Source organism: Bufo gargarizans, chromosome 7, assembly GCF_014858855.1.
Source record: "Bufo gargarizans isolate SCDJY-AF-19 chromosome 7, ASM1485885v1, whole genome shotgun sequence".
Classification (NCBI taxonomy): domain Eukaryota; kingdom Metazoa; phylum Chordata; class Amphibia; order Anura; family Bufonidae; genus Bufo; species Bufo gargarizans.
This window is the reverse complement of record NC_058086.1, coordinates 153,810,192-153,822,398: the sequence shown is the minus strand read 5'-3', so window position 1 is coordinate 153,822,398 and position 12,207 is coordinate 153,810,192. Positions and strand designations below refer to the sequence as shown.

General features: G+C 47.9%; 1 protein-coding gene across 1 annotated transcript in view; it reads right to left on the bottom strand.

Moving 5' to 3' along the window:
* Positions 1-8,028: 8,028 nt before the first annotated feature.
* LOC122943767 (calcium-activated chloride channel regulator 1-like) overlaps positions 8,029-12,207 on the bottom strand; it is a 66,295-nt gene continuing 62,116 nt past the window's right edge. Inside the window, 4 exon segments of the mRNA XM_044301784.1 lie at positions 8,029-8,360; positions 8,363-8,527; positions 11,064-11,303; positions 11,785-11,952. Of these exon segments, the coding sequence (XP_044157719.1) occupies positions 8,029-8,360; positions 8,363-8,527; positions 11,064-11,303; positions 11,785-11,952 (905 nt within the window).

Below are 12,207 nucleotides of genomic sequence, written 5' to 3'. Positions count from 1 at the left end.
TGAGGCCCTCCCATCCACAAACACCAAGCCCTACCACCGTCTTCCAGGACCTCCTACCGCCAGACTGCTATGACAAATGACGACCCAAAAGAAATTCCCGACCCCCCAAAACCCAAAAACGCCCCCCCCCTACCAAACGTTGGGGAGGGTGGGTGGGAGTTTTCTACCCTAAAATGGCGCCCGTTCTTCCCGCCTCTAACCCTTTTAAATCCATAGCTCCGCCCACCCCCTCTGCTAACCCGGCCCCCCAACCTTAACCTTTCTCTACCTAATTCCGCCCGCTTGTTAACCCCCGCCGTCCCCTCGTCCCCATACCTCTCATGCCAGCCTCCCCCTAGGCTGCGCTTAGTACGGCTGCACTTGATAAGGTTATGGGGAATTTTCTCGGGTCCTTCCCGCCCACCTTACCACCTCATTTTACCCCACCCTACCTTACCCCCCACCTACCAACCCACCAACAAATGACACCACACCGTGAGTTGGAATTAAATGGCCACAGCAGCCTTTTATTAATACAAACATAACATGTAAAGCTCCATATAATAATATATATAACAATATACCATATAAATATAAACCTTGACGAAGGAGGTCCTAGAAGCCCCTGATTCGATTCCAGCTGATGCCCCAAAAACCCGGTTAAGCCACCCTGCCTCCAGCCGTATCACTCCAGCTCGGAGACACCGAGTGATGGTCACCCGCTGAAACCAACCAACTTTCCACACCTGGGAGTCCAGCCCCACCGTTTGAGGCCCTCCCATCCACAAACACCAAGCCCTACCACCGTCTTCCAGGACCTCCTACCGCCACAGACGCGCAACTTGACCCTTAACCTCAAGCTTGCGCGGCCCTCCACACACCCAGGGCACGCTCAATCCCACCCTGCAAACCCAACGACCACAAATCGATGCCCACCGCATTGAGGTGGACACCATCCGCCCTCCAAAACTCACCAATACCGGATTCCAGCTCCAAATGCCGCACCACCACAGCCCCATTCCGTGCCATAAACTTCCCAACCGCCCTGTTCACCTTAATCCGGGCCTTATTAATCCTTTCCACCGAACGCGCCTCGCGCCAACGCCGTCTGGGAACTATATCCGACCATACCACTACCATCCCGGGAAACAACGCCCACAACCGTAACAGGTCGAACTTAACATCCCTGATCAGCTCCCTCACCGGTTTCACGCCTAAGTCATTCCCCCCAGCATGCAACACCAAAACGTCCGGAGGCCGGTCCAGCTGAACAAACCTGTGAACCTCCCTCAACACCCCCCCCCCACAACATACCTCTGTAACCCAGCCACTGGATGGCCGCCACCTCCCTATTAAAGCCCAATTGACGACCATTAGGCCTCACATCCGCCCTCAACGCCCCCCAAAACACAAACGAATGGCCGATAATCCACACCAGAGCCGGAGAACCACCTGCAACGAAAAAGCAGACAAAAACACTCATTACTGCCAGGGCCCCGAAACCACTGCCCCTACAGACCTCCTAAGCGGACATACGAACGAAAACGTCCCGACTCCCACCTACCAATCCTCTTAATAACCTCCTCGCCCATACCTAGTCGGGCCGCCTCCGTCGCCGCCCCAATCCGAAACGAGTGACCCGTATAACGCTTCGGATCCACTCCCAATTCCCCCAAGCATCGCTTCAACACCGCTATGAACTGGAATCTGGACAAAAAAGACCCAACCGCATGCCGCAACAGGGGGGGCCCCTCCCGACCCCCCACCAAACCGATACCGACTTACACAAAAAACTGGGCACATCGAGCAACCCGGCACTGCAAACAGGCAAATACTACACCCCCTCCCCTCCTGATCCATTTTCGACTTCCGCAAACGAACCACCACCCTGTCCTGCAGCACCTCCACATCCTCATCCCTCAAACCCCCGGCACAACTAACACTCCCGCTCACCAGCTCCCCTAAACGAAAAGCCCCAAAAAAGGCCAGCGAAAAAGCCGCTTTAAACAAGCGAACCCCCCCCCCCCCCAGAGCTACATACCACCTCCAAACGCTCCCCCAGACTCAACAACAGCTCGAAGGACACAGGCAACCGCCTGTCCGCCGTCCGACAGCCCCGCCGCCAACCCTTCAGCACCTGCCGCACTACAAAAGCCTTAGTACAGTCAACCAACCCCCTTGAAGCCAAACGCCAGCCCTGACATGCACTTGTTCACCCGCGCCACCGACCACCCCTCCTCCTTCTTCACCCCCAAGAACAACAACAAGGGGACCTCACCCGCATCCACCCCCACACACAGCATGTCGCACCACCCAGCCCAACATTCCCAAGCACCCACATACGCCGCCCACGTCCCGGTCGACAATGAAGCCCTGAACAACCCACTCACAGTACCTCCAATACCTCCCACAACAGCACCGGACACTCCAACCCGACGACCTCCGCCTCCGGTGCCAGCTGCCGAAAGCGCTCCCACTGCGAACGAGAAAGAGCATCCGCAATACCGTTAGAAACACCTGAAACATGGACCGCAACCACCCACACATTCAGCTCCAAACAACGCAACACCATATGCTGTAATAACTTAACTACCGGGGGAGGTGAAGCCGACAAACTATTAATCACCTGCACCACCCCCATGTTATCACAATGAAACCTCACCTTCTGGTTGCGAAACACATTCCCCCACAACTCCAAGGCCAACACAATAGGAAACAGCTCCAACAAGGCCACATTCCTAATCCAACCCCTCCCCTCCCATGACTCAGGCCAGCGATCTGCGCACCACTGCCCGTGACAGTAAACCCCAAAACCAACCCCCCCTGCCGCATCTGAAAACAACTCAAAATCCACGCTGTCCACCGCATCCCCCAAAACCAACGCCCTCCCATTAAACTCCGCCAAAAACCGAGCCCAGACCTCCAGATCACGCCGCAGCTCCCGCCCCAACCTAATAAAATGATGCGCTGCCGTCACCCCTGCGGTGGCCGCCGCCAAACGCCTGCAAAAAATCCGACCCATCGGCATAATCCGACACGCAAAATTCAACTTCCCCAACAACGACTGTAAATCCCTCAAACGAATCTTAACAGACCTCCTCGCCCTGTCAACCTCCTCCCTCAAGTCGCACAACTTATCCTCCGGTAACCGACACTCCATAGCTACCGTGTCCACAACAATCCCCAAAAAACTCAACTCAGTCGTGGGCCCCACCGTCTTCCCCTCCGCCAGCGGCACCCCAAAAGACGAAAACACCGACTGCAACGTGGAAAGCAACAACTGACACACCTGCGAGCCCGCCGGTCCCAAGCACAAGAAATCATCCAGGTAATGGATGACCGACCGACAACCCGAAACATCCACCACCACCCATTCCAGAAAGGAGCTAAACGCCTCAAAGTACGCACATGACAACGAACAGCCCATCGGCAGACACCTATCCACATAAAAACCCCCATCCCAGTAACATCCCAAAAGATGCAAACTATCCGGATGGACCGGGAGCAACCGAAAAGCCGCCTCGATGTCCGTCTTTGCCAACAGCGTACCCGGACCCAAACGCCGCACCCACGCCACAGCCGCATCAAACGAGGTATAGACCACCGAACACAATTCAGGATCAATACCCTCGTTGACCGACGCCCCTTTTGGAAAGGACAAGTGATGAATCAGCCGAAACTTGTTCGGCTCCTTTTTAGGCACCACCCCCAGCGGTGAAACCTTAAAGTCAGCCCACGGCGGCTCTGCAAACGGGCCATCCATCCGCCCCAACAACACCTCCTTCCTCAGCTTTTCGGACACTATGTCCGCATGCTCCCCTGCTGACCGCAAATTCCGACCAGTGAACCTGGTGGGACCTGCGTCCGACGGGATCCTAAAACCAAAACTAAAACCATCCAACAATAACTGAGCCGCTGCCCGAACCGGATATCTATTTAAAAACGGCTCCATCCTTCCCACCCGCACCGGCGTCACCCCCTTTTCCACCAGAATCCCCTCCCCGCGGCCTACCGCCCCGAAAACACCTGGACGCCCCATGAGCCCCCCCACAGGCAGTGCACTCGTGCTTGAACTTGCACTTCGCTCCGAACCTGCAGTTCCCTTCATTAAAAAGGAAGCACAACCCCTTTGCCGCCGCTGTGGACAGTCCAGACTGTCCCGCCCCACTACCCGCGTCCCCCCGAAAGGACTGCCCCTGCCGCCCTGGCGCCGCCAACCCGCATCCACAAACCAATATCTTTATGGTCCCATCGCATATTCGGACGGACCGCCTTCCTCTGCCGAAACTGCTCATCATAGCGCAGCCAGCCCACACCCCCATACACCCGATACGCTTCCCCGATTGCGTCCATGTAACAAAACAGAGCGGAGCAGCACTCCGGCGCCTTCTCCCCAATGACGCTCGCCAGGATAGCAAACGCCTGCAACCAATTAGAAAAAGTACGCGGAATCAGCCGATACCGACGCTTTTCCTCCTCCTCCTTCTTCCCGTCCTCCCGCCGCGACCTGTCTAACTGAAATCTCTCCAAAGGCAACAACGAAAATATCTCAATATATTCCCCTTTCCAAATCCGCTCCCTCACATCCCCCTTCAAATGCGCCCCCAAGGGGCCCTCAAAACAAACGTACACCTCTCCCTGGGCCGTATCGTCCACCTTCCGACGCTCCTCTTCACCACCCGCCTGCGTCTGCACCGACACCGGCTCCCCCCACCGCACCGGAGCCCCAGCCACCCCAGCTCCCCCCAGCACCGGCACCACGGGGGCCCCCCCAACCCCCCAAGCAGGCAGCGGAGACAAACCCGCACCCCCAAGACCCACAACCCACCCCGCCAGACTCCCCAACAACTGACTCAGACCCCCCACCAACTCACCGGGACTCCCCCCAGCCCCCACCCCCCCGGGGGCCCCTGACAACGCACACAGAGATCCCGCAGTGTTCTTACCTGGCTGCCCGGGCGCTGTGAACCCCGCAGCCATCAGTCCTGACTCCAGACGATCTCCTCTCAGCACGCCCACGTCCTCCTGCGCCGGCACAATCACGGATCCGACTCCCAGCACCCCAGCCTCCACAGTGCTGGGTGCGCACGATGATGGCGACGACACCTCTTCTGGCTGGCACCTACCAGCGCTCTCCCCACCTCTATCTTCCTCCCAAGGCCTGGACCCCTGTGCTCCAGCAGCCAGCCCAGCCTCGTGACCGCTCCGCCGCACGCTCCCTCGCCGCGCAGGCCTCCCGACCCCAGGTGACAGGGGGGATCCCGACCCCAGGTGACAGGGGGGAACCCCTGCCCTGCTCTGGGCTCCGCCGTACAACGGGATTCCTCCCACGCCGGGAGGCCGCTGCTGGAGCTCTAGCAGAGCCTCCACGACGTGAAGGGTCCCTGGAGGGGCTCCCAATCCGGCGCCGAGCCCGTGGGGTCTCACTCGGGCAAAGGCGCGCCGGCGGCCGTGCCCGCCGCGGCCGTCTGCCCTCCGGTGCTAAGCTAGCCGCGCCTGCATCCTCCCCACCGAGCACCACCGCCACCTGTGCCTCCAGCCACTCAGGGCCCCGGGACTCTGCCGCCGCCCGCAATCTATCCAGGATCGCCTCCATAGCCGCACGAACGCTCGCCCAGCCGGTAAGTTTTCTACCCTAAAATGGCGCCCGTTCTTCCCGCCTCTAACCCTTTTAAATCCATAGCTCCGCCCACCCCCTCTGCTAACCCGGCCCCCCAACCTTAACCTTTCTCTACCTAATTCCGCCCGCTTGTTAATCCCCGCCGTCCCCTCGTCCCCAAACCTCTCATGCCAGCCTCCCCCTAGGCTGCGCTTAGTACGGCTGCACTAGTCCTGGTGTTCACACCATGCTGCGGGTACCGCTTAAAGAGTCCCAGTCCTGGATGTCGTTCCCTTGTCCTCCCAGACAGGTCGCAGGCATGCATCCAGCCACACGCCTCATACACAGACACAGCACTGACTCGGAGCCCAGCTGCCTATTAAAGAACAACCAGGTGCTACAAAAACCCGGACCGGCACTTAAACTCCGGTCCGGTATTTGAGCTCACATGGCTGGAAACCAGCCCAGAGGCACATGTTGGGAGGAAAATACCTGCCTTCCCATACAAAACCCCTTGCTGTGTCACATACCCCCCCCCCCTTGGTTCAACCCTGAGGGGGTGGACACACGCCAGACAGTGTACCCGGGACAGGGCATCCGTGTTCCCCTGTAACCGGCATGCTCTATGTTCCACTGAAAACTTAAAGTTTTGTAAGGACAAGAACCATCTAGTGACCCGAGCATTCCTTTCTTTGGCCTGGCTCATCCACTTGAGAAGGGAGTGTCACCACCAGACAGAACTTTCTTCCCAAAAGATAATAGCGGAGAGACTCGAGTGCCCATTTGATGGCCAGGCACTCTCTCTCCACTATACTATACCTGGTCTCGTATGGGTTAAGCTTCCGGGTGAGGAAGACAACGGGATGCTCCTCCTCGTTGACCTTTTGAGACAATACAGCACAGAGACCTACCTCGGAGGCATCTGTCTGCACTATAAACTCCCTTTTAACCTCTTAAGGACTCTGACATGTTTCACCTTAAGGACCAGGCCATTGTTAGCAAATCTGACGTGTCACTTTATGTGGTGATAAAACGCTTTTACTTATTCAGGCCATTCTGAGATTGTTTTCTCATCACATATTGTACTTCATGACAGTGGTAAAATTGAGTCCCAAAAAATAAGTTTTATTTATAAATAAATTCCAAATTTACCCAAAATTTTTTAAAAATTGCAAATTTCCAAAATTTCAATTTCTCTACTTTCATAATAAATGGTAATACTTTCAAAAATAGTTATTACTTTACATTCCCCATATGTCTACTTCATGTTTGGATCATTTTGTGAATGCCATTTTATTTTTGGGGACGTTAGAAGGCTTAGAAGTTTTGAAGCAAATCTTTTTCAGGACCAGTTCAGGTCTGAAGTCACTTTATGAGGCTTACATAATAGAAACCACCACAAAAATGACCCCATTTTACAAACTACACCCCTCAAGGTATTCAAAACTGATTTTTACAAACTTTGTTAACCCTTTAGGCGTTCCACAAGAATTAATGGAAAATAGAGATAAAATTTCCAAATTTCACTTTTTGGGCAGATTTTACTTTTGAATCAATTTTTTCCAGTTACAAAGCAAGGGTTAACAGCCAAACCAAACTCAATATTTATGGCCCTGATTCTCTAGTTTACAGAAACACCCCATATGTAAACTTCTGTACGGGCACACGGCAGGGCGCAGAAGGAAAGGAATTCCATATGGTTTTTGGAAGGCAGATTTTGCTGGACTGGTTTTTTGACACCATATCCCCTGATGCACCCCTAGAGTAGAAACTCCAAAAAAGTGACCCCATTTTAGAAACTACACCCCTCAACGTATACAAAACTGATTTTTACAAACTTTGTTAACCCTTTAGGTGTTCCACAAGAATTAATGGAAAATAGAGATGACATTTCAGGATTTCACTTTTTTTGGAAGATTTTTCCATTTTAATCTATTGTGTAAAACATCTGTATTGTGCTGTATTAAACTGTCAGTGTAAGACGCTAACAGTTGCTTAGGAGTCCCAGCCCTGTTATAACGAAACCTATAACTGAATACCCTGACACAAGAGAGAACCCGCTTTAACTGGTATATGAGGTATCAACTAAATAAAAGTATTCTGATTTATTGACAAATTGAAACCTCTGAAACACAGATTACAACTGAGAGCTAAGAAAATAGTACGATGAAACTATTTCTGAAAGCTAACATTGTATCATTTGTCTTTTATTGAGATTAGGAAATGAGCACAGATGTATACAATTTATACAGGTTTTAGGCTTCAGTTTGCTCATTTTTATACAATGCCTTGAGAGAAGCTAGACATTCTATCATACCTAAGGAATGTATTAAAAATATTTTTCCTTGACATTTTAGGCATTCTACAAAATGCTTTGCACCTCACCTGTAATATTTATACAATACAATGAAATTTACATTTTAACATACAAAGAGAGGTAGTTTTCCGTTTCATACTCTCACTTCTGGATTACGTTTCCTTCTTTGACAGCTGACAATGCAGACAGTAATACTTATAATGATACAGATGGCAATAACAGCTGCGCACACTATCAGTGTAATTTCTGTTACGTTCAGTCCATCAGAGCTGTCATTAGAAGGAGGATTAACAGGTTTTGTCAATGGTGTAGTCAGTTTGGTTGTAGTGGATTCAGTAGTGGTCAGTTTGGTTGTAGTGGATTCAGTTGTAGGAGCTGGTGTCGGGGGGATGAGGAGAGCGGCCTGGGCTATGTTTGATACATCTGATTGTTGAGCGACTTTATCAACAGCAACTAAAGCAAAGAAAGGACAGGGCCATTTTTTATAACAACATTTTGAGGCACAAATGAGAATGTTTCTCTGGATCCGGCAGGTAAGGGAGTAAGAGCGGCAATGTTGACAGGTGCTGATCCAGTAAAATTGGTTCTGAGGTCACTGGGGTTGGTGCTCATTCTTAGGTCATAGCTTGAAGCTGGAGAACAGAGTGAAATATGTAATTCATATCATATAGTGGAGTCATTTACATTACATACTGCTACCACATTTAATTTAATTACTGGACAACTCCTTTAATTTTGTGATCTATTTGATTCAAGGGCATTATGTTTTGTCTGATTTGAGGATGAGATGTTGGGTTGTAAAAAGGGGCAGAATGCAAATCCCTAAATATGTTGGCCCTGGGTGATTTTTGGTTCAGTTGTCCAAAAAAAAATGAATTGGAGGTTGGTTATTCTGTATCTATTGGGACTCTGGATCAACATCAAGCTGGTTGACACCCTCAACTTTTTGTTTGCCATCGTGTTGCTACCTCTTGCATTGCTAAAAATATATACAAAATATATATATATATATATATATATATATATATATATATATATATATATTAAAGATGAGCACAAATTGAATTCATTATAAATCCCAAACTTTGGGGATTTGTCCCACACAAATCGCTCAAAATGGCAGCATTTTACAGTTTAGAAAAAAGGGAAGGCTTTTTTGGTTCTTTTTTAACTTAAAGCCCAGTGTGTTTTCAAACCAGCTGCTTACCATCTGTTTACCCATCATCATTTATGTTGCTGTCACTTTGGTATTTCTGATTCTGTCTTAGCATTAATATGCTGGGAACTGGCTGGACACAGTCCTAGGAGACCTCAGAGTGTCATACACAACTTTTTTGAGGAAATTGCTATCTCTAATATACATTTTGTATATTAGAGTGTAAGTGTAAGTGCAAGTGTAATATTTAATTACTTGATACAGATAATATTTGTTTTTCCGTTGTAGTTTTTCAGAAGCCAATCATGTTTTTTTCCATCAGCATACGGATGTAGCAGGGTTAACCCACATGCTTTATAAGACATGTTATCTAAACTAGTAACATGGTACATGAGGCCAAAAAAAGATATTTGTCCATCCAGTTTGGCCTGTCATCCTGCAAGTTGATCCAGAGGAAGGCAAAAAAAAAAAAAACACGTGAGGTAGAAGCCAATTTTCCCCATTTTAGGGGAATAAAAAATTCCTTCCCGACTCCAATGAGACAATCAGAATAACTCCCTGGATCAACGACCCCTCTCTAGTAGCTATAGCCTGTAATATTATTACACTCCAGAAATACATCCAGGCCCCTCTTGAATTCCTTTATTGTACTGACCATCACCACCTCCTCAGGCAGAGAGTTCCATAGTCTCACTGCTCTTACCGTAAAGTATCCTCATCTATGTTTGTGTACAAACTAAATGCAACTAAATGCGCTAAGCAATTGCTTTTCAATGGCTTTTGTTTTAGGATAACGCAATGAGTTAAGAACTTTGAGTTAAGAGTGTGTATTACCCCTGCTACATCTGTAACTTAGTGAGGTTTTGTTTCTGTTTTTATTTTTTAATTGTAAGATTTCTTGCACCATACATTGTTTTGAGAATCTGTTAAAAATGTTTTTTGTTTGGTGGAATAGTGAAAAAACTTCACTATTGTTTTATGGCATACACTACAACAATGTTTTGAACTTTTGACTTTCAGGCTCCATATCTCACCATGCACTACAGCTTCAAATGTGACAATCATCTTGGCTATCTCATACATAAATTGGATTGGACAATTGGAAGAATATGAAAATGAAGTTTGTCCATCCATTTCAAAGCCAAGAGGTGGACATCCAGGCAAACGATCGGAGTCAACATATCGGCTCATCACAAGGTCTATCAGTTCTGGCACAACAAAACCCAACAAGCAAAACATATGCTTCATAATAGTGAGATCACAGATGTCCGTGCAAGCACTGTGCAATGCGCATTAAACAAGTCTGGAATTCTGGCCAGAAAAAAAGTTGAAGAAGCCTGAACTTCAATATCGTCATCAGAAGTATTGGCTCAAGTATGCAACAAATCTGCAAAACTAATAATATACTAAATAGTTGCAAGTCCAATTTATGTATGAGATAGCCAAGATGATTGTCTATAAAATGATGATAGTCTCACATTTGAAGCTGTAGTGGATGGTGAGATATGGAGCCTGAAAGTCAAAAGTTCTAAACATTGTTACCCTTTTGCTCATCAGAGTATTTTAATAGTTTAGACTTTTATGGATGTGGCAATGCAAATTATGTTTTTGTTTTGTTTATGTTATTATTTAAGAAATAGGAAAAGGGAATTCTGTGCACTTAATTTTTTTAATTATTTTAAACATTTTTAAAACCTTTTTATACTTTTTTTTAGACCCACTAAGGGACTTTATAATATGATTGGTTTTAATGTATGGCGCCTTGTTCCTGACTACTAGGATGACAGACTTGGGTCTTTCACTAGGTTTCTGGCTGCCATGACAATCTCTTGTAACAAGGGACCAATGGGATGACAGAGATTTATATCAGATTCTGGCTATTGCAGACGGGTGTCAGCTGAATAACACAACCATTACACATTAAGTGGTTGACCTGGCTCATTCCACTCCATTCACACCCTGGAAATTCTGCTGTACAGATGTCGAAAGGGATTAATAAACATATTACTCACCATTCCCCTGGTCCAGATCATCACCAGTGGCAGTCCAAGATAACACAATCATATCATTATCAATTTTTGCCTCTAAATCACTTATTCTATCAGGTTTATAGAGATCTTGCTGAGAAGGAGGACCACCTGAGGGCACATTAGATACCAGAAAAGATCCTCCTGAAGCTGTTCTGCTGAATTCTCCAACATTAAGATCTTCATCTGCAATTTCAGGGCGTGGAGGATTCATGACCGCAGTGCCTACAAAGAGATTTCCAGCAAGAGATCTGTTTTATTTCAACTAATATGGAAATTAAAGGATAATTGAATCATTTGGGTGTACATGGAGATGGTTTCATTTGCATTCTCCAGGTAATGACATGTGGACTGTGTCAATAGAATGTCGTATGTGCTGCCGTTGATGGCACTGCAGGATGTCAAAGTGAAAATGGAGTTCTAAACAAGAGAAGAATATACCTGACAAACAATGTGCTGCAATAACTATAACTATTACAAACAAAGCAGAGCACCATGACCCTATGGATCCTATCAGCTTCTCGGTGCCAAACCCAGTCAAGAAAGATCAATGATAGCTTTGTACAAATTTCTATAAGATTAAATGCTCTCTATAACTGAAAGCACATCTTCTAAATGGTTGCCTGGCGTGCACTGTAGATGCCTAAATTGTTGAGGAATAATTTTCTAATTTCTATGTTAATAAATTGTCTCAAATCTCTCTTACCATTTATTATATATCCTGGAACATAGAGAGCGCGGTTCTTGGGGAGGACCAATCGACTTTTGCCCTTAGCATTGTTTTCAACTCGTACTTTTAAACCATATCTTCCATTTGCTGAGAATTGCGTGAAATATTTTGAATATATTCCATCATTTTTTATAATATCAGGACCTGAAAAAAAGATTATGAAGATATTTACTTGCATTTGTTTGCATCTTGGTTCTAAGGATGTTTCTATTCCCATTGTTACTAATGTAAGAAAATCTGTTGAAATCAAATTATTATTAATCTTAAAGGGGTTATCCTGGAAAAGATAACGATGACCTCTCCCCAGGGTCCCAGTTCTAGCACCACCACCAGCTATTTCAGGGAGCTGTTGTGATCACCAGAGCTCTCAGCACCGTGGGCTCCTGGCAGCTTTTCAAG